The sequence below is a fragment of the Phaethon aethereus genome (assembly GCF_964289735.1).
Source record: "Phaethon aethereus genome assembly, chromosome: 18".
In the NCBI taxonomy this organism is placed as follows: domain Eukaryota; kingdom Metazoa; phylum Chordata; class Aves; order Phaethontiformes; family Phaethontidae; genus Phaethon; species Phaethon aethereus.
In genome coordinates, this window is record NC_138594.1 from 6,091,720 (window position 1) to 6,118,576 (window position 26,857).

A 26,857-nucleotide genomic window follows, 5' to 3' on the forward strand; every position below is an offset into this window, starting at 1 on the left:
CTTTTGCAGGAGTGTGTTTTGCACTGCCCAGAACAGCCTCGTGAACCAGCTCTTGGACTACTTTGAAATGAATATAGGAAACAAAGATCCTGCTTGCCATACTTCCCTCGCTTTCACCAATCCAAATGCGGAACTGCATGTTCCCGAATCTCGCAAGGTTTTTGAGAGTTAGTTTAATACAGGCCATGTTGAACAATTTTTTTTAATCTTCTGGTGAAATTCTTAAGTAACTCTAAATATTTTCTCCTTTTGTAATTATTTGAGTGCTTTGAAATGACAAGCAATATCATGGTATTATGAAAATGCAGAACAATGATGTTAAAAAGGAAAATGGCTGAAAACCTAAATGCATCTAAAGGCAATATGTATGTGGCATATCGGTGACAGACTCTGTTCTATAGTAGGGTGTCAGGAGCCACATCCCATTCTGACATCTACTACTTGATCAGGCAGAAGCCTAGATCTTCACCCAGAAGGGCATAGCTCTTCTGTAAGTAATGCCGGAGTCTCCACAACCTCCTGTCTCAAACAGTTCTTGAGCTTTTTGTGTGGAAGAGCCACAGACTTGCCATGTAGGACTAACCAGGAGCTGTCACGGGCAGAACTTCTGTGCCAATCAGTGCAGATTTATTCTCATAGTTTTGCAGCTGCCTTCTTCAAGAATTGTCTTTAAAAGCAAGTTGTGTGTTGTCCAGCTGATTGTTCAGCTCTTCTGGGTAGTAGAATTTCAGTTCTCGGAACTCTTAAGGTTCTAGTAGTCTTACTTCTGCCCCATTCTTCCATCTTCCTTTCCTATAAAACCTGGTTGTTAGAAGTGAAGCAGTATGTGCCTCTTCGCATGTCAAAGTGTGAACCAAATCTGAGCTTCTGTGGGATTCTCTGCTCTTGCTGCTTTACCCTCTCTCCTCCTGCTTTTTAGATGGCTTGTGTGCAATGCAATATGATCAATGTAATGGAAGTCTTTCAAAGGAAGTGAACTTTATATGTGGAACATATTTTCCTGAGAGTAGTATGTGATGCCACTAGTAATATGTTGATACTGAAATTATATTAACAGTATCTTTGCTTCAGATCTTCTGGGTCTTTGAATTTCTGAACCTTTGTCATCTAACACTGTGTATCCATGCTATATTTGGACAGCTGACTTGCTATTTTAGGCACCTCATTTGGATTTAAATAAAAACAGCTTGTGTTGCGATGATTGCTACACTACTGTTTTAGCTGAAGTGAATTTGGGTGTGTAATCAGACTTTAGAATTTTTAAAAAAAAAAAAAGGGGGTGATGCTGACTTGGGCTGGCTGCCACCCAGCCTGCCGCCAGCTGTGCTCCCTCCTGTCCCCCGTCCATGAACACCCGTCCCACAGCCACCCCTGTGCTGAACACCCGTCCCACAGCCACCCCTGTGCCGAGGCTGCTGCTGAGCTGCTCCGGGTTACAGTGGCTGGAGTATCAGTGGGCACCGTTTTGTTTTCTCTTAGGGCCCAGGACTAGAGCTGGTGGTGGCCAGGAGCTGCTTCATGTAGGAAGGAAGTTCCATCTCAATCTCCAGTGCAGTGGTCCCAGTCACGAACCAGTGCTGTCTGGTGTAGGATTCTGAATCATGGCTTCACCTTTGGAGAAAAGGACCTAATCGCTTTCAGGTTTAGAAGCCAGGCATGGAAATATGGTACACAATGTCCTGCTTCACATGGACTTCCAGGTGTGGAGAGGCCAGGTCATTAAAAAGACCTTTAGAGGAGCCTGTCTGTCAGCTGGATGAAGCAAGGTTGTATCTTTTCACAGCACCAGGCACTTGGATTTAACTTTAACTGATTGTGGAGCATCCTCTGAGTGTGTACCGGGGTTTGGAGAGCTCTGTGGTGCCTTGTTACCTGTTGCTGCAGTAGACTGCTTTCCTTATAGTTTGCTCGTAACCTGATTTTTTTTCCTTAACATTGATGCTACCAGTTTCCATGGCAACTTCCAAGCTAAAACGTAGACATTGTCCCTTCAAAACAAAAAAACTAATGTGGGGATTGCAGGACCCTGGTGGTCGGAGTTGGTGACCTGGAGGGATGTCCCAGGGGAGGGGATTAATTTTTAACTCCAGAACAGATTACTGTGCTCTCCAGTGCAGTTTAAAATAAACCTCGATATGTATGACACTAAAATCCTAACTATTAAACTTGGACAGAGATCAGATATCTAGTTCATCTCTCCTCCATCATGACATTTGTCCATTAGCACAGAAGACAAGCGTGACATGTTTCCTGTGTGTAATACCTCAGCTTGACTAAAAAGGAGACCATAGAATGGCAATAGGTCCAAAATACTTTATTTTTTCCCTTTGTGCTTTCTTAGTCCTGCTGAGAGAACTCACCATCCCTATTACAATACAGGCTTTATAATAAAACTGCAAGTAATTTTTTCTTTACTTTTTTGTTTGCAAATGTGGGAGGAGAGCCTGGGGGCAGTGGTTTAAATGAGATCAGTTACACAAGATGTATGAGGAAAGTGCTGGGACATGTGAGATGAAGAAATAGCCCGGAATGAATAGTGGTAGCAGGTCTGTGCAGGTCAAAGCCTGGCTTCCCTGCCCTCATGGCGGTGCCCACTGCTAGCCAAATCCTTGCTTAACTCAAATGGCAGAAGCAACTTCCATAATAGATAGTTCCCTTCTGACTTAGTTGAATAAACATCTCAACCATCCTATAGTAGCTCAGGCAAACATATAGAGTTTTGTCTCCAGCATTGTGCTTTCCTCCATTTTTTTTATTTGCAGTGCCTTGTATTCGCATTTTTATAAGCAGTTACCAAGGGAGAGTGGGTGTGTGTTGCTTTTTCTCCTCCATCCTTATGTGCTTATTCCCAGGGCTCTTGTTTTGGAGGATAAAATCTGGAAAGCGTCTGGAATAAACTGATGTTCTCCTCATCCCAGTGATTGCGTTGGAGGTAGAGGCTGTGGGATCACACTAACACCCTCGAGCAAATTTTATTCTTTATGGGTCAGACATTACAGTTATATGAGACAGCACTGACAGAGCGTGAACTTTAACAGTTTAATTTGGTATTGGCAAGCTTTATGCTGGATCAGGTGTCATGTCCCATAGCCAGGGTGCACTCTGTATTGCTGGCTAGCTGAGCAGAAAGGCAGTTGTAAAACCATGGCTGATCCAGGTGAGAGGTGTGCTCCAAAGTCCGTGTGTCACTGGTGTTGGAGATCAAGGAACTGTGATCTGAAGGTCAGCCTGGGGCAATGATGAGCCATAGTGACAAGGTCTCCTCTCCTTCTTGGTGTCCAAGTGTGGGCTGAACCTGCAAGGTCCACTGAGCTGTCAGCTCCTCTGAAAGCTGGTAAGGGAGCCTGTCCAAAAGGTGCGTGCTGGCGTATTTGAGACTGAACAACCAACGATTGCATGTACATGCATTCAGCCTTTCAAACTATGGTTCCCTTCTGGGTTTAAGCTTGTCCCCCAGCTTCTGTTCTTGGGTTGCTGGGAGCAGGGGACAGTTTGTAATTCTCCCCTGTGACAATGTTGCCCACTTGAAGTGTGGCAGTAGCAAAATAAAGCTGCTATTTGCAGGCAGAATTACCTTCTTTTATTTCTCCTAAAGTAAAATATCAAGACTCCTGCCCCATGCAGAAAAGAGATGGTATGAGAACAGGAAAGGTGAAGAGATGTGCTGGCTGTAAGCGTGTATGTGCTGTCTTTTCCTTTTGTTGGATCATGTGTTGGTGGGGGAATGACACTGGTAGCTGGAGCCTGTGTCAAGGTGTTTTTGTCCACTGTTGGGTACCAATGATGTTAAAAGCAAACCCGAGCAGCTAATTAATGGATTTAAGCTCTGCTTTTAAATATGCAGATAGGGATTTATGCCACTACTGAGTACTTCAGTACTGGTTTTGTTTGGATACAAACCAAACAGAGCTTGTTGTCCCTATGTCAATCTCAACAAATTCTCTATTATATGTCACTAAACTTCATTTACCTGCCACATATTTACCTGCCACAACACATAGCACTGGTGGCTAGTCCAAATCATCAAAATAAATTGCTCTAGTTTTGATCTCTTGTCAGAAGGTAGCTGTTAGAGAGGAAAATGGGCCCCATGTCTCCCATTTGCTTTATGGAGTTGAGAGAGTAAACCCAGAGTGAGTTACAGTGTGAGTTTAGCCCACCCCTGCCCAGGGATGCTTACACCTAGCTGCTGAATTGTTTGCTACAGCCAGGATCCAGTTTACTTGTCAGAGACATATCTCCCAACCTCTGTAGTTAATAAAAAAAAAAAAACCACCCACACCAAAAAACCCAACACCAAAAATTTTGCTTCAAATGAGAAGTTTGTGATAAGACATTAGACAAGTAGTTTGAAGCAATAAGCTACCAAGGCTTAATGAGTTAATGCTCAGCAGCCAGGCAGAAATGTCTGTCCTTCTCTCCTAGTCTGCCCACTTTCAGGTGAGAGCTGTGGTGGCTACCTTACCTCATTTGAGGTGAGGCAACTCAGCTGAGAAGGGGAACATGTTTCTGTTGGTGCTTGTTCTGTATGCAAAAAATCAAAATTTCTGTACCCCTCCTGCTGTGTTGGCCATCCCTGTTCACCTGGGTAAAATGTGTATGCAGTGATGAGTGTCTCTTGTTTGCCTTATTTAACATAAATAAATGCGAATTTATTTTTTTAAAAAAGGTATTGCAAAAGATGCCTTGCATTTGAGGATGTTGAGCCTGGCTTGGCATGCAGGAGTGCAGGGCTAGCTGCGAGCATCTCTGGGAAACCGATATTTCTCGTTCTTGGGGCTATTGTCAAGGCGCATGGCTAGAACATAAAACTACTCATGTTAATGCCGACTTTCATAGAGGTAAATATAGCAACTGAGCTGTGAGTACCTATTTTAAAAGTGCTTCTCCGATATTGAGTTCCCTTACAGCTGAGTGAGGGGGCTAACCTTCAGCTGATGATCACATCGCTCTGGGTATAACAGATGAGAGGAGGAATGACTGAACTGTCGTGTGTTCATCAGCAGCCATTCTGGTGTCCTCTGGTTGGGTTTCTATCAGATTTTGATAGTCTTTTGTGTGATGACAGACAAATTAACATTTATTTGTTAATGCTGGCATTCTGCCTACTACTTGGCTTGCTTATGCTAGTGACTGAGGCAGGTGGGTCTGGCACATGAAGCTGAAAATAGTTGTGCTGCCTTTAAAAATCAAGAGATCTGAAAATAGGTTAAATGTAGTTGTTCTGCAGAGAAAGCTTTATGCCTTGCTTTGGGAAGAATTTGTGTGATTATATCCTTTAGGAAGGGTCACAAAATGGGAATACTTTTTATGATTTACCAGCGTTGACTAACACACAAATATTGCTGCTGCCAGGTAGCTTCAGATCATCTTGTTAGTCTGGGTTCACCAGATACTGTTTAATACAGACAGAGAGCTATGGCTCAGTGATATGTTGAAATGTAGTGCGTCAATTTAAACACCACATGCTAGAGATTAAATTGCCCTAATGCATGTTGAAATGAAAGTATCATTACACACTTGGAGCTCTGCAGCAAGAGAACTTCAGTTAAAATACCCAAACTGCTGCTCACGTGTGAGTGCTTACTGGAATGTGAATGTTGCTGCCTGCTTCTGGATGTTAAGAGGCTATCTACACGGTACTTACTTTAACAAATTTTAGAAAGCTGTGTAAAAATTGATGTCTATCTATATACCCTGGTGGGATGTGGGAGGCAATGAAAAGCCTTCCACAATCTGGAAATGGGCTGTGGGAGGTTTCAGGTTTCCCAATCTGGTGGAGTTCTGACTCCAGAAGTTGGGTCTAAAAGCCTAGCTGGCTGGCTCTCTTCCTCTCACTGAAACACACAGTCAAGAAGGCAATAAATACTCAGGTGCTTTGGTTTGATTCCGGATCTTGTCCTTGGATTATAGATTTATGTCTAATGTAGTAAAGCAGGCTGTAAGCCAGCATGTGGGTTAAGGTGAAACGCTGACAAAGCACAGTGGATTTTGGGCCACGGATCAACAAGCAGAAGCAGCAAATGCAGCAGTAGTGCAGGGGTGGATTCCGAAAGTGAGATGTGAAAGAGGCTCTGTCCCCGATAGTGCATTCACACGGTGCTTCCCAAAACACGTGGTGTGTAATTAGTGTATCTGCAAGGCTCAGAATGATGTACCAATGTAAATATGTTCTTGACCACTGAAATGCAGATGAGACTTCTCCCTGTTCAGCGGAAGGAAATCTTAAATGAGTTACAGTGAGGCTGAGTAAGCTTGAAATTAGAGTTCAGTCTTGTGGTCTCCCTGTGAGTATGCTTAGGATGTTATCCCTCGTGTAGCATTTCAGTATTAGTGTATCCGATGGCAACTGCATTTTGTAGTTTTGAGCATGCTGGTAATACTTAATCAAATAGCCTGCAAGTAGTCTTGAGATCACTGAAGCAGCTTGATGAAGGACCACTTTTTGGAAAGACATCACCACGTCACTGGAGATTCATCAAGCCATCCCTTCCCTTACCAGTAATGACTCCTGGTAGCCACAGCTCTGCATGACCTGATGTAGCATATGTAATGATGGTCCAGCCACGCCTTTTGTTCCCAGCGCATCGCCAGCAAGTACTTTAGCAGGAGCTGGAGTATGAGCAGTGCTGTGATTTCATCCATGCTCTTATTAACGTTTTGTGTTACCTACATGGACCTGGGGGCTACTGAGTACTGCAACAGCCATTTCTTTTTTTTGTTTGTTTGTTTTTTTAAGGCAAGTGCTTGCTGCAGTAAATTTGGCACCAATTCCCCGGCCAGCTAAGATGTCTCACCGTACAGTACCTTGCTTAAAATGTTCCAGGCCCAACAGGGTTTCCACAGATATTTGGGGGTATCTTGGGTGAAAAGTGTGTAGGATGAGACAGAACTGTGGCGTGATGCACATCTTCCTGTGTCTTCTGTCTTCTCTAGTACATAAACTGAATGTGGGTAGGAAATGATGCGTGATACGGATGGAGGAAGAGACTTGAAGTGATGAACGGGTCAGAATGTCTGCACCCTTTTTGATGTGTCTGCTGACGTAGAACACAGTCGTGGATGGATTGCCTCATTGCTGTGCTGTCAACTGGATTTTGCAAATGAGCCATGGGGTTTAACTCTGTGTATGGAAGTGCCTCAGCATCCTCTGCTGAAAAACTTCTCAGTCCGGAGGACTGGGATATTGTGCATTTGTATTTATCATGTTATTTCTGACTAAGTATCATCTGGGGTCACTAAATTCAGTGTCTCTCTCTACCCATAGCTGAAGCTTGAAGATCGCTCTGTGGTCCCTCGAGATGTGGTCAGACATATGAGCTCCAGCGTAAGTACTTTTTTCTTTGTCCCGTTTTGATTGTGATACTGCTGCATGGATTTCTAAGACTTGCCACATTGCCTGAATGGAACTTAACAGTAATGCTTTGAGCATGTTCTATTTTTAGTGTGTTTGGTAGACCTAGGTGCATTCTTTGAAAATGAAATGCTGATAAGGCTGCCTTTCTACTGTTGCATATCTGCAAAGGTCTCCTGAGCAAGCGAGCCTGATGTCAGGTAATGAGACAAGAAGCTTGTCTATCCTGCCATCCTTTAAGTTTTAAATCGATCCGTTCTGAGATGCGGCAAATGCGGACCCTGCCCTCCTGGACCTAACAGGGAGGCTGGAGTGGAGGCAGATCACATTACCTCTGTGTGCCTTTGGGTGTGCTGTGGTGGAAAATTTGGAAGAAGTATTTTCAGGGAGACCTCTCAATCTATAGTGAGCACCATCTTGTCCAGTTTCTCCCAGAACTACAGCAAATCCCAACACTGGTGAAGTATGTGACATGGCTAGGTCAGCAGAAAGCAAGCTGGTTCTTAATCAGCAACCTATAATCGTTACCTTTCCTCTTCCTGGATCCTATGTTAAGTCCTAGTCATTCTGTTCTAGTTGTACAGCATTTGTGCTTTTCAGAGATGTGTGGATTTGGGGCTTTTTGTGTAGGAAATATTGGGAACATTGTTCAGTATCGATTATTAGATGAGAGGTGGTCTCTTTAAGAGCTTAGCAAGGTTGGCAATTTCTTGCTGTTGCTCACACCTAACCTATAACCCTGAGCCATATGGCCTGCCATGTGCACGCCTGTATCTTCTCTTGACTTGCTTCCAGCAACGTGGCTACCAAGGTTGTGATGAAGCAGGCAGCTGGCCACTAACTGCTGCAGTTGTACCACATGGTGTGCAGCCTGGTGCAGGGGTGGGGAAGGCCATTCTCTGACCCGGGTGTTTTGTTTTTTTAAATAAAGCCTTTTCTGTCAATTAAAAAAAAGTAAACCCACCCCTTTTTCACAGAATCTTCCAAAGAGAAGAAAAGGGAGAAACAGCTTGAAGGGTAATTTGAAAAATGCTGAAACAAAATATTTCCTTAAGAAATGTAATTGTTGTTTGAAATGGAAATTTGGGGTCAACATATTTTGCTAAAACTGCAGCTTTATGAAAGTGTTTCAATCCAAAAGAAAGAACTGCTAGCAAATTGAAATATAGGCTGTTCACGCCATTGTACCTGGCACAGCTGGACTCTGTAGCATATCCGTCTCACTCGGAGGGATGCTTTGAGTCCTGCTTCTCAACTGTTTGTTCTCCAATACTGCTTAAAGTCATTTTAAGCTTTCAGGACAGCAAGTTCTCCTCTTGGCAAACATGGATTTGCCGCTTTTGTTTGCGATTTCCATACTCATCTGAGCAGAAATTGGCTTCTGTGGCTTGCTGCACATGTATCGGTAGATACATTGCCCAGCAGTTGCTTTGCACACTCCTTTTGTCTGTTTGCGTGTTTAAACACTGGCTTTTGCTTGACCATTTGTACTAGTAACTTCACTTGTTTAATTGATAGAATGGTGAGGTTAGAACTCAATTTCTTCTCTCCCCTCTAGTCAAAAGCATAGCACATCTGAAAATAACTTATACTTCACCTTGCCCTCAAGCATGTTCTAAATATCAGTAGTAAATAAAAGAAAGCCCTTCTATCCCAAAGAAAACCTTCATTTGTTAATCAGATGTATTCCAAAAATTAGAAGAGCATTTAAAATAGAAAATCTGCAAGTGTCAGCCTGCCAAATTCAGGATGTGGGATGGTTGCCCTGCACCAGTTGGCCTGGCAAATGCACAATATGGAACTTATTCTGTATTCACCACACTCTTAGGGCTTGTTTTTCACCTTGAGCGGGAAGGACTCAAAATCCTCTGTTCCTCAAGAGAAGCGAGCTGACTCAAATTCATGTGCTTCTCATCGAGCACTGAGTGTGGGGAAGGACAGCTTCAGGGGTAATGCATAAAATGAGATCACTTTCTCTGAATGCACTTGGGCCTGTAAGTCTAATCCAGCTGGATGCGAAGTGGTGAAAGTGGCAGAGTTCATTTTTCCAGATAATATGCTAATTTGGGGAAAAGAGTAGGAGTAGGTCTGTCAGACACCTGGATTTTGTTGCTTCAAAGGATGCTTATTCCTTTTAAATAAAGGAATAAGAGGGTGGGGTAAAGAGCTCCATATTAGAAAAGAGAGCGTTGAGGGAGAGAGTAGAAGGATGGGAGGTAGAAGATGTGGGACTGGAGCTACGCTTGCTGAGCTGCTTTTCTCTCAGGTGGGAGTTTGCTGATCTGCCTTAAAGCCTTGTCTCTGATGGGGAAGGGAGAGAGAGTCACTTCTCGATCTGCTCACTGCTTAAATACTCAGCATCTCCAGCATGGTGCAGGCTGTCAGGGTACCAGAAGCAGCAGGGAGAAAGTCTAGGGAGTGCACTTAACTCTGGTGTGAGCGGGGCTTGAACAGATCAGCTCTTCTAACGAAGATCAGTTACCTCTCTTTTCCAGTTCTGCTCTTGGGGTTGATGGAAATTGATTTTTGTAACAGAGCTGTGAAATGTTAGCTCATTTAATTTGGCCCCTCCTTTAATGGGAGCATCTAATGAACAGGACAGAACAGTTGTGTTTGAGCAGACTGGTGGGGAGCCATGCTCTGGCCGTAGACCTGCCCTGGAAGACAAGAGAGAAGTGGGTGACTTCTCGCTCTGGGACTGCGTTGCTGAGTGCTGCTGTAATCTCTGAGTGATTCAGCAGAACCCCTCAGCCTGCAAATCTGCCTCCCCTGTCACAGGCTAATGTTTCATGTGAGAGTGAAATAAATAAACTCGTAATAAACAAAGGTTCAGTGGCAGGTGAGGGAGGAGAGCTGTGACTCAACAGCCCTGTGGCTCTGGGGCTGCTCATGACATCGATCTCTGCTTTCGTAACCGCAGACAGTGCTCTGTGCTTGCTGAAGCATTTTGCAGTTGGAAGGAGAAGAAAGCTGAACTAAACCTGGTGCTCTTGCCCATGACTAGGTGGTACCTAACTGCATTAGATGGGAGGCAGCCTTGTAGGGTGGTGCAGGCACCATCTCCATGGGGAAACTGTCACTTAGAGAATGGGCAGTGGGTATTGGTGTACATCAGTCCCCCAGTCTTAGCTTTATTACTTGTTATTCTTTTACCATCAGTAAAAGAGGACATTTAGGCCCAGAGACAAGGTGATCCACAGAAACTGCAGGTATTGGATTGTATCATGTCTCAGAGCTGCTGTCATGTCGGCTGCTGATAAAGGAAAAATTAATTCTGAAATGCTTAGTCCAAATCCAAGGCAAGGGATGTGTTTCTTGAGGGTTTTTTTGTTGTTCTGACTACTAAGAAATCTAAAACACAGGGCCTGAACTGGAAAGCACAGGCAGAGGATGGATTGAGCATACTTAATTTAGCTCAATCTGGAGGAAAAGCAGGGTAGGTAGCTGTGCTCTGGCCGTCGGAAGCTGTGGGTTTCAGATGAGCAGGTGCCATTCTGAGCAGGCCTTGCTCATCCTATGGCTCGAATCGTGCTGGCAGCAGCTGTCTTGAATCCGGCGTAGTTCTGGCAAACCCTTTTCAGGTGAGAGTTACAGTGCAGCTCTGCTGGGCTCTTTCCTGGCAGCTTGTGCATGCTGCAGCCTACATTAGGCTTAGCTGCTGTCTGTCATGATGGAGCTAGGAAAGGTTCCCTTTGCTTCCCAGCCTTTCTAGAAAGAAATGGGAGTGATAAATGGAGCAGCTGGAGGGAATAAGCTCCTACTGCTTTGGGCTCTGCCAGCCTGGCTCTCCCAGCCCTCCTGGCCATGCTGGCACAGCTCTGCATGGATGCTGTGTGGGGCAGGACTTGCTGTCCTCATCGCTGCCACCTTGGGAGCCGGTGGGCTGAAGAGCACAGGGTTTGTGTGATGTGAGGAAGAGGGCTTGCAGCAGGCAGGTGGAAAGCAAGCCAGCCAAATGGGCTGGGCAGACTGTCCAGGAATTTTCCCGGACTGCAGGTGTCTGTAGGGTGTCTTTGCTTTAACTACCAGTCCTCAAGATGAGACAGGATGAGTTGAGAACCAGCAAACTCTTGAACTCCCAAAAGGGCTGTCCAGGGCTCGGAGTGAAAGCCTTGAATAAATATTCACATGGTCAAAAAAACAGCTTATTTTTAAGTGGACTGAGCAAACAAATCCACTTCTCACAGGATGTAAGACCTTCAAGTGTTACACTGAAGTCCTATTGGAGCGGAGACCTTGATGTTTGAGATAAGGACAGCTTCAGAAGTTGCTGATACCAGGGCATTTGTCATGCTGGCCCTCAGTCAGCTTTTATAATGGACTCGTGGTCTTTTATAAATAAGACTATCGATTGTCCCAGCTGTCAGGAGGCCAGGGCAGCTGCCTCATTTGACAGTGTTTGGGTTAGCAGCCCTTCCTTGCAGGCCTCTGCCATATGTGTGAGCAACGTGCATATTGTGTGTTCCCTGCCAAACTATCCCCAGAAGGCTCTTGACAGCATGCATTATTTTCTTGGGGACAAAATAGATTAAAACTTTGCTAAAAAATGGGGGAGATAATGACAGCCACCTCGTAATTGGACCAACTGTAAATTATCTGGCTTGAAACCTTGAAATCTGACTAAAGGTGCAAGATTTTTTTTTTTAATATGGCAGCAAGTGAAGACCATTTATAATGACCTGTAAAATCAAGCTTTACAAGAGAAGTCACAGAATTTCTCTTTTTTCCTGGGGTTGATGATTTACCCCTGCCTTTTCTGTCTCAGGGCAATATCTGCAGGGTGGTCATATGGAGTTAGAGATCTGCTCAGTTGAATAGACCAAGGAGCCAGGATATTTTAAAGCAAGTAAATACTAATCACCTGACATAGTGTGGTCTTATTTGACCAGATGCAGGAGTCTCTGGGCTGCTGCTTTGGTAGCCATTGCAAATTTTATCTGGGAAGAAAACTCTACAGGTCTTTAATAGTGATCTTACCTTCTGAGTTGTCTTAGAGTCATGTGAAATGCCCCTTCAGAACAAGGACTTGAAGCGTAAGAGGGGGGTTTAGTCTTGAAAATTTGTCTCTGCACTTCCAATTTGTACACAGAGCATGGACGTGTGTGTGTAGGACCTTCCCTAGGTGATAAACCCTTTTTCTCTTCTGTGTTTTCAGGATAGTCAGTGTGGGACTGTAATTGATGTCAACATAGAGTGTGCTGTGAAGCTGGTAGGAACCAACTGCATCCTCTACCCTGTCAACAGCAAAGACCTGCAACATATCTGGGTGAGAACACAGCCAAAACACACGCGGGAGCCAGGGCTTGGTGGTTTGGAGAGATGCTGCTGTATTCCAAGTAACACATGCAAGGGAGGCATCCATATTGTGCAAGATGCATCTGTGGTTTGGTTTTATTTTAAACTTAAAGCATCCTCCCTGGAAGAAGATGATGCAGCATCACCTCATCTTCCCATCTGTTCTGTGTTTCTGATCACATTGCTGAGACCAAAATTGACTTGGAGGGCTAGGTTGACATTCAGTTGTGTGCGAACTTCTGCGCTGAGATGGGCTGGTGCCCATAAAGATGGGAGCAGCCCCATGACAGTGGCACAGTTTCTGAGCTGCAGTATTGTTATGGTTTAAACAGGCTATAAAAAATGGTGAGAGGAGTCAAGTATCTTTCTGAGCTGTAATAGCCTGAAATGTACCTAGTTCTTCCTCTTGAGTGGGTGGGTGATTTCCAGAGACCAGGTGGGACAGAATTTCATAATTGGTTTTCCTCTGAGAAAAAGATAGTTTGGGAGCAAAGAGGAGGAGTGTCACAACCCTCTTCAAGAAACAGCTTGTGGAAGGGCAGTGGAATACAGGCTTCTCTGCTTGGGATGGAATATTAGGCTCAGTAATAAAAATTAATTGTTAATACTGGCTGAAGACGAGTGTGACTTAGCAAGTTTATGATCAGAGGGAAAAATCCCAGAAAGCCAAAGCTGTTTAACAGGAGAATCCAGGCTATGTGCTGACTGTCAAGCAAACTCTTCAATGTGCATTTATTCCGGTTTACACAGAGATGTGCAGTTGCTGTCATAAATCCCTTCGAGATCGCTATCTAGTCTGCATTGCCTGAGGACGGACTTGATGGCTCAGAGTATGAGGGTTGATGTTTATACGGCTTGTTCCCTATTTTTTTCGTAGCCTTTCATGTATGGTGACTACATAGCCTATGACTGCTGGCTGGGCAAGGTCTATGATTTGAAGAACCAAGTCATCCTCAAGCTTTCCAATGGAGCCAGGTACTGCTGAAGACTGTCCCCCTTGGGTTTCAGGATCCTGACCTATTTGGGGAGAACCAAAAACAGGCTGGGCTTCTCATTTGCATACTGATAAATCATGTACTTGCGTTATCTTCAGATGTAGAGTAAGAATGCATTTTTCTCTGAAAACATCAAGATTCATTTGTCACGCTCTAGAAGAGCTGTTGTCTGAAAAGTGACATTATTTTTTCAAACCCAGCAGATCAGTCCTCCAGATCTAAACTATGTTTTTTAAGCTGCGCTTCTCCCCTGGAAAAGTGGCCGTTTAAGATGGATTGCATATGCCAGACTTTTTCTCAGTAGGACTGCATACCTTCACTCAGATGCTGGGAGGGAGGATTCTTCACTGTTATTTGCAACTGTATTAAGAATGTTTTTTCAATGAAGACATTCAAAGTCATATCTCTGGAGAGATTTAACCAGCGATATTAAAAGAAATACCTGGTTAACTTACTCTGTAGCTCTGCGAAGCCAGCAGAAGTATCTGAATTCTTTTCCTTGTGCATGTCAGACAGTTACTTGAGAACTACAACTGCCTGAGCTCACTATGTTCACTCTGTTACTGAGGCCTGTCTTGTCCAACAAACTTTCTTATTGAAAAGGAAGGAAGGAACCAGTGGAGGGCCAAGAGGCTTATGGGCATGGCAGCTGGGGGATAACCCATCTGTCTTGTAAACTGAGTGTTGACATTGATGTGGGGAAAAAAAAAAAAAAGGAAAACAAACCCACAACCCTGCAGCCAGCTCTGAGTCTTTTGAAGAGAAGCGAGTAATGTGAGAGCTATAACAGATGATTGGTGGATGCATCTGTGATTGTGATTGTTTTAGCATTTGATTAACCCAGACTGAAAGGCTCTTATGCATGTGTTAAACGGGGAGTGAAAAATAGCTATACTTCTCTGTATCGCCCGCAGTTACTGGTACAGTTTAAAACTTTGCTTGGTTTCTGTTACCAGCTCATGCATAGCTATGTAAAATGAGGTAACTGTTTTCAAAATCTCTTCTTAATGAATCATTTAAAATCTCACCAGAACTCTCTCTAGAAATGAAGCTATTACTGAAGCAAGTCTACCCAAATTGCCTTTAGGTTCCAGTATCCGTGTGAATAACAAATGGAACTTCTGCAGCAGACAAATCTTGTCCAGCACCCTGCATGTTACTTAATTATTTTTTTAATATGCTGAAGAGAACCTTTAAATACCAGTCAGTGCTTTTATAGCTTGTCTACAACCAGTTTTGCTGTGGACCATAAAGGCTCAGCAATACACTGCTGGGCATATAGACAGACCTGCTCAGGCAGTGTCAGTTAATTTGGTGCTGTTTGCTTTTGAGATGGATGGCGCTGAAAATGCGACCGTCTCTCTTGTCTGTTTTCCAGGTGTTCTATGAGCACAGAAGATGGAGCCAAGCTGTATGACGTTTGCCCTCACGTCAGTGACTCGGTGAGCTTCTGGCTCTCCTGAGAGTCTTTTAGATCAACTTCATCTTGTAAGGTTTTTGTGTGGGAGGGGGAAGGCAAAACCATAAGCACTTACTAATCCTAAAAATTAAACGATGCATCGCAGCTGAAAAATGCTTCACTAGATCTTCCCTTGAAGTGTAACAGGATGTAGCTTAAAGGTAATGTTAGTAATGAGCAGGTTTTGAGGAGGTATTACAATTAGTATATCCCACTGCTTTCTTTGCAAACAACTTGCATAACGTGCAGTCAGATGGCTGATGTCAAGGCAGTTCACTGTCTGCTCATTATATCTGTACATGCTTGAAAAGGCCCTTACTCCATTTAATGCTTTCAAAATTGTTCCTCTTCTGGAAAAGGGTATGTTGTTTAAAATGTGTTCTGCTAGAATCACGTTTCCACATGTAAAATACTGTGTCTCTTGCTATTGTAATCCATTGCATTCTCTGAATGGAGACCTGCCACCATACTGGCATTTTCCAAATCACGTGGTGGGGAAGGTTTTGCTAGCTTTTGGGTAAAACATAGTTCCCTGTGTGATGATGGGATCTAACCTCTCACCTTCACAGGCTGACAGCAGCTTGCTTGTTCTTCCCAGCAGCATCAGCAGGGCCTTGCTGCCCTCCTGGCAGTGGTATTGGGAGTTGACCAAGACTAGCGTGTAATTCTTAGGAACTAGCGATGCAGTCAGCCCTTACCTTTGCCAGGCTTCAAAGCAAAGATCCCTTTGATCTAAACTTGCACTTCTGTTAAAATTTGATGCCTGTTTCTTGAAGAGTAAATGGAATATCAGTTTAATAGGATGTGCTGCTCTGGTTTTCTTGTTCTGTACAGAAAACGTGTGGTCTGTTGCTAGATATCCTCCAGCATCTTAGTCTCTACTACTTTGGGTTGTGCAGTATGTTTTCCGCTTGCTAAACGGATGCTGTAGCAGCATCCAGCTTCTGGGTACCCAATTTTGAGATACCTTGTTTTGAGTCAGGCTGCCTTTAAAGTGTACGTAGTCCTCTGGAGACTTGCTGTTTGGTTTGAAACATGAGTTTGTCTCCAGTGTTACTCTTGATCATGTACTCAGAATTTCTGTGTGTTAGATATTTACCTGACTTAGATCTTGTTGCACTGCTCTTATCCTTTCTGACAAATTACAAGACTGGATATAGTTTTGTGCTCAGTATTTTATCTACCTGCATTTTGTCTACCCTAAACTGCTCTGTCTGCCCCACATTCTGAATCTTCGACTCATCAAGCCACTCTAAATAGCAGTGGGAAAGAGCTCTAGGACAGTAATTGTTGTGTTTACTATCCTGTTTTGTTTTCAGTGAACTGTCATGTTAACTAATCCACTTAAGACAGGAGTAATACTTACAAACTTGATTTGACAAGAGTGAAGGCAGGCATGCTCTGGCTCTGAAACCTGTAGATGCTTGAATTAGAGCATGGAAGAGATGTGTGTCCTTTGCCCAGGACTAAGCCTACTTTGGCCACCTCTGTTACCAAGAACATGTGTGTTGAAATCCGCGTCTTTTGTTTCCTCCAAGTACTTTTGCTTCTCCCCCACGGAGTCATAGTCCCATACGGATGTGTGACAGAGCACGTTGCTATAGGAACTGCTGGCCTGACTTCAGGAATGAGCTCTAAGAGATGGGCAACTTGCAGACTCTTCCTTTATGGTTAATCTTGCTGATCACGAATAAGAGAAGAGAAATGCTGGAATCTTAAGAGCAAGAGTTCTTTATGCTGCTTTTCCCCTTTCCCCCACAGGGTCTCTTCTTTGATGATTCATACGGCTTTTATCCAGGGCAAGTCCTCATCGGGCCTTCTAAAGTCTTCTCCAGTGTGCAGTGGCTTTCAGGTGTGAAGCCTGTTCTGAGCACGAAGAGCAAGTTCAGAGTGGTGGTGGAAGAGGTAAGGACTGACAAGCTGCCACACAGCCACCTTCTGCACAGAACAGTCCCTGGTTGGTGTTTTGGAGCAGAGTCAGCTTGCCATGGTAACCTTCCAAGAGCAAATGTACTGTGGCTCTGTTCTTCTGAGGTGACAAATCCCTCATTGTGGACTGACAGGACTTTTGAGTGTGTCTAGGCTTTTACTCCCAAGGGTCACTGCCAGCCTGTAAGGTGATCGTGTGCCAATATACTTAGAGGCCAGTACTGCTGATCATTAGGGTAGTAGAAGCACCTCTTCTATTGAAACTTAATGTTGCCTGCTATCCAAAAAAGGGAGAAATGTTGCTGACTCTTTGCTGAAAGAGGGAGCAGCTCCAAGTCCAGTAGCATGTCTCTGTGACATTGGACCACTGATTTGTATGTAGTATAGCTTCCTTCCCAAGCCAGATGTCATCCTTCTTGAAGTTAAAAACTGTAGAAGCTCTCTGTGTTGCCAAGAGCCATGCTATGGGAGCACTGTAGTGGTCCTGGATGTGGTGAAACTGCGCTGGGCTGTCTTAAATGATAAAAGCAGGTTTGCTGCTTCTCTGTGTATTCAGATCCTAGATGCTGCTCTAGGAAAGCTTCTGAAAAATTAAATTGGTTTCTCTCTCTTTACAGGTACAGGTGGTAGAACTAAAGGTTACTTGGATCACTAAAAGCTTCTGTCCTGGAGGTACTGACAGTGTGAGCCCTCCTCCCTCAGTAATCAGCCAGGAGAACCTGTCCAGGTGAGATCAGCTGAAAACTCCTTTTCACTCCCAGCACCCAGGGTCTGCACAGACTATGGGTGACATGCCTACCAACTGATTAGACACAATGCTGCTGTTCCCAGTGTGATTTTTCTCCTTGTTGTATGCCTGTATATTCTGGAGCTTCAAAAATGTGAGACAATAGCTTCCAAATTACTTTAGCAGAACACTTGAGTTACCAATACAGACGCTAGCATCCCACCAATCCTCTCCAAGTACACTCCAGCTGACAAGTGCATAGAGGAAAGCACAGCTGGTGACAGCTCACTTTTTCCACTGTCCTTCCACTTGTGTCTGGAGCAGGCTGCATCTTTTAACTCTGTGTGTGTGCAGTAGGCAGCTAAGGTGTCCTGCTCTGGACCCAGGCTGGTGCTGAAGGTGGTGCTGGTGCCCTCTGCAGGCTGCTGCTGCAAAAATGGGCTGGACGAAATTCTGAAAGAAAAATCAGATGAGTAATAGCACAATGCAGTGTGGTTCCTGCCTGGAGTTCATACGCTGGAGGAGGGCAGCTCTCAGATGCCAGGAAAAAAAAACAAGAAAAGCAACAATGCCAACTTCAAATGTCTCTTGGCAGCTGTCTCTGGGAGAGGGAGCTAGAGGGAGAGGAGTCACTGGTGTCTCACCCAACCCCTTTGTATCCCCACCCAGTCCCTGGTGAGATTCCCACTCCTCCTTTAGAATTGTGTGCCTGGAAAAGATTTGGTGTGGTGTTAGTTTCTACCACCCCAGAAGAAGTGCTGTTGGCCTGAGGTTGTGCCAGCCTTGTGAAGGCCGTGGTCACTGCCAGGTTCTCTTACTGCTTTTTCACTTTGCTGATGGCTGTCCTCCTCTTCTACCAGGGTAAAGCGTTTGGGGTGCTTTGACCATGCCCAAAGGCAGCTTGGGGAAAGGTGCCTCTATGTGTTCCCGGACAAAGTGGAACCTGCAAAAATCACCTGTGAATGCCCTGAGAGGAACTGTGTTCTGGGTGAAGGATCAGTTGCCAAAAAGGTGAGTTGAGGGGTTGAGGGAGACATTGACTTCTCTAAGCATGTCTGGTCACCATGGCTTTTAAAACAGAAATCTTCCTGGTAGTCATGTGGTCTGAAATGCAATTCCTGAAGTGGTTGTTGTAAAGAGTTATGGCTTGTTGCTGCCAGCAGCGAAGTCACCTTGTACAGCAGTCTCACTGCACGGGGTGAAGCATGCAGCTAATGCCACAGGAGAACATGAACAGGACATTGAACATAGAGGTGTCACCTTCCAGGGCTCAAGCTGTGTCAGAGCTGATGTGCTGTGACGGCTGGGACTGTTGCACATGTCGTTTTCATTAGCATGACCTCAGGTTTCTCATGGAGCTGAACTTTTCAGTTAAATCCTTGCTACAATGAGACAAAAAAGTCTTTGCTTCCTAGGCCAAATGAGTCATACTATGGTTTCTACATGCTGGCTGTAGAGCAGTGGTGTTCCTAGAATAACAGGATATCAGCAGTGTGGATGGTCACCTCCCTGCATAGCTGTGTCTGTTACACAGATTAACTTGTGCAGCCTCTTGTGGCTTTCCATAACAAAAGTTCAGAACATGCTTAAAATAGCCTTAAAGAGCAAAACTCACTTTCCTTGGACTGGTCCAGTGCTGCTCAGGAACTGGCTGGTATTTGCACCTGAGTAGAGCAGTGGTGAGATGCTGGTTTGCAGAATACTCTAGTGCAGGTGAAATGGGCAGAGGCCCGTGGGGTGCTATTTGCTGCTGTGTCCAAAGCTAACCATTCCCCAGGTTGGCTGGCAGCTTGCTGAGCATACAGGCACATTGTCTGACCCAGGTCTGCTTTCCCTAGGTGAGGCGGCTGCTAAAGAAGCAGATCGTGAAGATCATGTCATGCTCCCCGGAGTCTCAGGGTACCGGTGAAGCCCCTGACAAAGAGTCTGCTGCAGCTGCTGACCAAAAATCAGAAGAGCTTAAGCCTGGATCAAAGTGTGAGTTGGATGACTCTTCCAGCAGTGCACCGAGTCCTGGAGAGAGAAAGGAGGAGCAGCCTGAAGAAATGGGGAAGGAGAAAGGGGGAGCAGGAGCACGACAGCAGCAGCCTCCCTTTCTGCTGAAAGACGAAGGGTCGTCTGACTACCGGCTTCAGTCCATGGAGCAAGATGCTGATGATGAGGCAGCTGATGACACTGATGACACTAGCTCTGTCACCTCTTCTGCTAGCTCCACTGCCTCATCCCAGAGTGGCAGCGGCACTGGCCGCAAGAAAAGCATCCCTCTTTCCATCAAAAACTTGAAGCGGAAGCACAAGAAGAAGAAGACCAAAATCTCACGAGAATTTAAACCAGGAGACAGGTGAGTTGGATTCCCAAAACCTGGTATACTTCCCAAAATCTCCCTTATCAAAGTTCTTGGATGTAAACCACCTCCTCAGCTTGGGTGGAGGATGATGGTGTGCCTCATGTTAGGACACCGCTTGGTAGTAACCAACAGCGGTTATCTTGTGATGACTGTACAGTGGCCTGTGTGAAATCAGCTTGGCCTTAGTCCAGCTTCTGATGAAACTGGGGCCACGTGATGTGACACTGATGCTATTCTATTTCAGCTATGCCTTAGGGCATCGACTATCTGTGCTGCGCTAGACTGTACTCAGAGAAGGAGACAGGTGAATAAAGATATACAGTTTAAACATGACACTAATTGGTTACCTCCTCAGCAGAGAGGCTGAGCGTAGACCATGCTAGCAGGAATGGACAGCTTATCCTGAGAGAGCTGTCTCCAGATTGGCGTGGAGGTCTGTGCTGGCAGGGTTTCGCACTGCAGTGGTCTCTGTTATCCTTACCGTCTTCTGGAGGGAGATCAGCTTTTGCCAGCAGTATACTACTTACTGGTTTTTTTAGTGAACAAAATATACTTCTTGAGAGCCTTAGAGGAATTGATTTCAGTAGCTTGAAGGAAGGGAATTGCATGTATCTGCCCTTTTCTAGATAAAACTGGATCTCAGCTGCTTTTACCTTTTACCTAACTTGAGAATGTTTAAACTGTTTTCAGGGGATGCAAAGACATCTAACACTGGCTAGCCTGTCTTGCAGGCTTCCTTGGGCTGCTTAGTTGTGCACAGATCGTGCATCAGAAATGAAGTAGTGCAAGATAATACATGAGAATCCTCCCAGAAAAGTGACATTATCAGGATTCAAGGGATCCAGTAGTTTGAGAATGCCCTGAACTTCACTCACATTTTGTTTACGTATTTTAGCTTTGCCTGTATGCAAGGAGAGCTGTTCCTTCAGTCCTTGTGGGTTTTGGAGAAATAGGATTTGAAGGTGTCAAACCTCAGTGGAGCGCTATTTGAGTGAAAGAAAAAATGGGAGTGTGTGATAGAGTTCTTGGGAACTGATTCTTGGTTCACTTTTCACTTCTCACCCCCCTGCTGAGTGCCTCTGCTTCACTATAGGTTTTGTTAAGGAGAGCTTAGCTAGTAAACCTGGTGGCTTTCTGCACCATGCAGGCAGTGGGGAGAAATCCCTGTGACAACACTCCTGTGCTGGATCTGGGCAGCTCCGTGCAAGGAAACCCAGAGATCAGATGTTGGGACACTTTGCAGAGATGACCATGTCACAGTGAATAAGAAATAGAGAGGTTTTTCAGCAGAGAATGTGAAACCTCAGCTGATACTTTAAAGGGCATATGTGGCAGCTGGTCTCAGCTCAGTATGAGGGGTCTTCACTGTTGGAATATTCGGATGAAGCTGGTGAGACCATCAGTAGGTGTGCTGCCAAGCACTGCTGAGAAGTGCAAAGCGGATGGGCTCGCTGCAGTTAGTCGCCAGATCTGATGTGTCAGCTCATGGGCATCTCTGACTGCAGGGGGCCAACTCAGCATGTGCTTTACCATCATTTAGCGACCTGCTGCAGCTCTCCGGGCAGCACATAGACCTCTGCTTATTTTTTAGTGAGGATATCCAGGGATTTTTATTAATGTCAAGTCGTGATTTTTGTTTGGAAAGCAGCATAAACTGTGCCGCAGACAGGACTGTATCATTTCCCTGGGTGGCCTGCCTTTCCACTCTCCCATCCTCAGCTGCAACATGCCCCCACTTCCCCCAAGGAACTATCTGTTGGCGTGTCACCCACCACACTTGACCTGTTACAGACTTCCTTCTCTGATAATTTCTGCTGTTGAGTGCTGGCCCTACTAGAAAATTCGTGTTACTTCCGCTCTGACATTCAGAAAAACAGAGCTGGGGGAAAACAATTGTATCTGCCTATTGTATCTTCTTGATGGTTTGACTCAACACAAGTGCTGCATTTATGTTGGTTTCATGTCTGGAAGGCCTGGCCAGCAAAATACAGAGCAAGATTTAAAATCAGCGTGGGATTCAATTTCTTCTGCACTGTAGGAAGGATGAAAATGGTGGGGGGCTCATTAGAGGAGGCTGTCCAGCTAGACTGCAGTTCTGTTCCTCCTGCCCCCAAGCAACTTGCCTCTTCAAGCTCCACAGCAGAGTACCAGCATGTGGTCCATTGTTGCATGTTTGGGTTTCATTTCTGAGCTGCAGAGAGACACATGTATATGTTGGCACATGTGGGAAGGAAACTTCTCTCCTTTTAAGCAAAATCATTTTGCTTTACCCACATTCAATGTGTTGCCTTTTTTTTCTTTCTGGAAGGGCTGAGGTGGATGCTGCTCTTTCCTTTCCAGTCCCATGTTCCTCTAGCTTCAAAGACTCCTCAGAGCTTCCAAGCTAGGAGGTGCTTCAGTGGAGAAGATCTTAAATTTCAAAGCATTTGAAGCTCCTGTCTTTCCTCTGCCAGGGGTAGAAAGTGGGTGCTGGTAGATGTTAATTTGTTCCACTAGGAATAAAAGTGAGCTCAGCATCAGCTCCCTGGAAAGTAAGTGCTCCTGCAACGTAGACTTGCAGCAGTGTAACATCTGCAGTGACTGAGAACCTGTCAAAACAACGCCTGCCGTGTAGCTGCTTCCACTGGGACTAGATGGGGTTTCCTGACTTGCTTCCCAGCCTGCTGATACGTATACCTTTGTGTTGCTGAGATCATCTTGATTCCTGATGTTGGCAGCATCATGTTCTGGTTGTGTTCATGCATCTCCCTCTGGTAACTTGTCTTTCTGTGTTCCCAGGGTTGCTGTAGAAGTGGTGACAACGATGACTTCAGCTGACGTGATGTGGCAGGATGGCACTGTGGAGACAAACATTCGCTCCAATGAGCTGATTCCAGTCCATCATCTGGACAACAATGAGTTCTGCCCTGGGGATTTTGTGGTGGACAAAAGAGGTATTGGGTGTCAAAACAATGCTCTCCTTGGGGAACAAACAAGGTCTTAATTGCTAAGTATTCTTCAATCTGCATCTTCTAGTTGTAGCATTTTTTATGGTAGCTGTTAGTAACCTCACTTGAGGTAGGCATAAGAGCCTAACAAGGGACAGACAGTCACTCAGCGGACTTAACATGACTGTCAGCAGAGAACCATTATTTAAATACTGAAGTTAAACTATGACAACGGGCAAGATGTGGAAGGAATAAATGCCAAGGAGCAAAGCTAGGGTTCACAGTATTTCTGTAGAGGTGGCCCACCTTGTCCTTGAAGTGCAAACAGCTCTGAGCTCTGTTGCAGAATGAGGGGGTAAAATGAACAGCTCACCTTGGGCTGCTTTGTCTGTATGGCTTGTCTATCATGGCCCTCTTTTTTTTTTCTTTTTTTTTTTCCTTGGAGGGTTTTGGGATCCAGACGCACCTTCTTGTATCCCTTTTCTTCACAAAACCAATTGGTGACATTAGTGAGGGTCACAGTACAAGTTCAAGGAGGCTTACAGCTTTTGTATATGAAATATTGATGGCACACCATCTGGCTCTCAGCTCCTTTTCTAGCAGGGGCAGAGGAGCACAAGATACTGTCAGGCTGGGAAGAGGGAAAGCTGTCTTAGCAAAAAAAGATGCTGTTTTGCTTGGCCATTTCTCGTGAGTAATAGTCTGCCTGATCTTGTAGGTTAGATGTAATTTGTGGAAACTAAAGATATCTATCAGCTCCAGCTCTACCATTCTAGTTTGGCCTCTGGGAATCTGTATTCCTCTGTCAAATGTACTCTCCAAGCAGTCTGGGATGCCTGCAGTTCCTTGCATCCCCCTGCTAAAGATGCTGAGAGGCGGATCCTTGTCCGCCAGATAAATCTGAAAGATGTCTGGATAGCAGTGTGCTGGATAGCAGACCAGGCCTAGGGAGGTGAAGCAGGCCCAGCTTTGATGCTGTTGGATCCCCCATGTGTGCATACATACATGTATACCTGCCTGCCTTCCACCTTTGTCCAGTCCATTTTTCCAGAGGAGCAAAACTGTTGTGGGTAGCACATTTCTAGATGAAGAGCTTGGCAGCCAGGGCTGCTCTCAGGGAGGTCTTGGACAGCCTGTCCAGAAACTCTGACAGTCTTGGTGCGGAGCTAATTTGGGGAGCAGAGCACTAAGGTGACAGCGTGTTTTGGTGATAGAGCTCAAAAGTTGTCTGAAAGTGAATGTGTTCACCTAGTCCAATGCAACATAATCTTACTTTATCATCACTCTGCCCCATTAAAATACAACTTGTTAGCTGAGTACAGTTTTGACTGTGTAGGAAAAACTAAGTTTTTTTTCTTCATGCCATTCACAAATGGAAGGTTTTAGCTGTGAGAGCTTGGGAGCTGACAGCCTCAGTTGCTGGGCAAAGTCTGTGCTCCTCCACTTAACTTGTCTATTTTCTTCCCTACCATTGTGACCAAAAGCTCAGAGCTCCCAGGATCCCGGGTTATATGGAGTTGTACAGTCTGGTGACCATATTGGCCGTACCTGTGTGGTGAAGTGGTTCAAGTTGAAATCCAGTGGAGATGATGTGGAGGTAAGTGCAGGAACCAGTGTCTGTTGGAAGCAGCCACAAAACAGCACAAGCTTCACAGATAAGCCTGGGAGTCAGCTCTGCAGTAGAATTTGTCCTTGAGGATGGGAACAGCAATGTGGTTTTGGGCCTGGGAGGTTTCGCTAGAGGTGGTGTTGCTTCATACTTGTAGATGCCTGCAAGGCAGCGAAGACCAAGCAGAGGGTTTACATCCCGTAGTCAACATTAGGCTGGATGGATTATGGATGAAGTTTTTTGCTGAAGTTGTCACAGACAGTTGATTTCTTTAGTTCAAGTATAAGAATTTTTCCTTCCCATGTCTTTGCTAGTTCATGGAAAGAGAATCAATCTACTGCATGTTGTCCTGCTTGCCTCTGCCAGGCACTATTTGCTGTAGTCAGCCTAGTACCTTTTTTCCGGGGCTTGTAGGAGCGCTGTATTTTGCAGAGTCCTGATAGTTTACAGTCTAGTTGGAGATGAGAGCAGAAGTCGAACCACACAAAACTGGTATACTGCTTTCTGCCTTAGGATGGGAGACCGCATTGTCATAACTGAGCAGGGCCCTTTACATCCAGAAGCAGAACATCAGTCTGGCCTGGGGTTGTGCTCCACTTCACCCATTTCTCATTATTTGTAGGCTCCTAGCTCTCTTCCTCCAGGAGAAATAAAAGGAAAGATGTTTCCCATTAATTGACAAGTTTTTTGTCAGACACTTCGTGTTGCCTTGGATCATTACAAAAGTAAACTCTTACCCTTTGGGCCCCAATGAACTGCTTCGAGAAATCTGGGTGTTCGGAAGGGAATAAAATGGTGTTCTTGCATATCAAGATTGTAGTGACATGGAACCTGAAGTAAAGGTGAGGGTGGGCAGGTGAGACAGAATATCTGCTTCCTTTCGTTGTTGTGCTTTGATGTGCTACAGGATGAGGTGACAAGAAGGGACATTAGCAGCTCCTTGCAGGCTGTTGGAGCAACTGAAAATTGGCAAAATATAACAAAGTACTTTCAAGTGTTGAAAGTCAGTGCAGCACCCTGGGGCTGACATGTTCGAGTTCTGTCTCTGATGCAGCTAATCGGGGAGGAGGAGGATGTGAGTGTCTATGATATTGCTGATCATCCAGACTTTCGCTTCCGAACTACTGACATTGTGATTCGCATTGGCAACTCGGACGGAGCCACAGCTAAGGAAGATGAGGTAGGTTCTGGGCACAGTTACGTGTCCGCATTGTCACCAGATATTAGTGGTGCCCTCCCATTGACTTGAAGGAGTCAATGGGAGGGCATTAGGCCCCATATGGGCATCCTAAACTCCCTAGCTTGCTAGTGTTGTATTGGTGTCCTCTGCTGTCATGAGTAACATATCAAATCTCTAAGTCTGGTGGAGATGTAACCTTGAAATCCCTTGACCGTAGTGACAGAGTCTATAGCAGAGCGAGAGCAAGGTTGAGAAAAGAATTGAACATACGCCTGAGGGTTTTTAATAAAACTCTTGCTTAGGATTTTAGAGTAAATTCTAATATGAGGATGTTTATTCTGTTTGCTCCTGAGCAAGAGTGAAGGTAGATTTGTCATGAAACCAGTTTCACTTGGCAACAGGAGACTGGGGTTCTGGTTTTCATCTCAGTTGTTATGTACATGCTAATATGTTGAGCTGATTGATCTCCTGGGGAGGAAGAGGGAACAATTTATATCATAGAGGATATGCTCTGTTAGGAAACAGGCTTCCTTACTGTGCAGCAAAGACCTCCAGCTTTTGATACTGCTGCCCTAAAAAAGGGTTAAAAGGTCTAGTGTGGCTCTTGCTGCACTTCTAGTTTCAGCAGCATGAAACACATCTGAGCTTGCTCAGCTGACTTAAATAACCTTCTTCCAGTGCAAGATGCTACTTACTGTGCACACCCCGTGCCAACCATGACTTGTCTGTTCATGCCGGCCCTCTCTCTGCTGGGAGAAGCTGCTGCTGTGAGCCACCCGGTGCCGGGTGGCCTAATGCAGGGGCTGGCCGCTGGCACCCCACAAGAGGACAGCCCCATTCAGGGGAGGTCCTGTCCCCTGGCTGGCACAACTCCAGCGGTGCTGCCTGCAGAAAGGCCACAGCCCTGGTCCTCATCAGAAGTCAGGATCTGCTGCCAGACCAGCCCTCCTAGTCCTTGTCTCTTCATTGCGGTGGGGGCAGATTTTCCCCCATCTCCATGGCGATGTTGTGGGGTTTCTCATGGAAACCCTATCT

At 45.2% G+C, this 26,857-nt stretch overlaps 1 protein-coding gene across 1 annotated transcript in view; it reads left to right on the forward strand.

Moving 5' to 3' along the window:
• UBE2O (ubiquitin conjugating enzyme E2 O) overlaps window positions 1–26,857 on the forward strand; it is a gene marked incomplete at both ends in the record, with an annotated part of 63,450 nt that overhangs the window by 28,274 nt on the left and 8,319 nt on the right. The window contains 11 exons of the mRNA XM_082008318.1: window positions 7,268–7,327; window positions 12,510–12,620; window positions 13,527–13,624; window positions 15,023–15,086; window positions 16,865–17,008; window positions 17,650–17,759; window positions 18,620–18,770; window positions 19,598–20,100; window positions 22,885–23,039; window positions 24,518–24,630; window positions 25,697–25,822. Coding sequence (XP_081864444.1) covers window positions 7,268–7,327; window positions 12,510–12,620; window positions 13,527–13,624; window positions 15,023–15,086; window positions 16,865–17,008; window positions 17,650–17,759; window positions 18,620–18,770; window positions 19,598–20,100; window positions 22,885–23,039; window positions 24,518–24,630; window positions 25,697–25,822 — 1,635 coding nt within the window. The remainder of the gene's footprint in view (window positions 1–7,267; window positions 7,328–12,509; window positions 12,621–13,526; window positions 13,625–15,022; window positions 15,087–16,864; window positions 17,009–17,649; window positions 17,760–18,619; window positions 18,771–19,597; window positions 20,101–22,884; window positions 23,040–24,517; window positions 24,631–25,696; window positions 25,823–26,857) is intronic.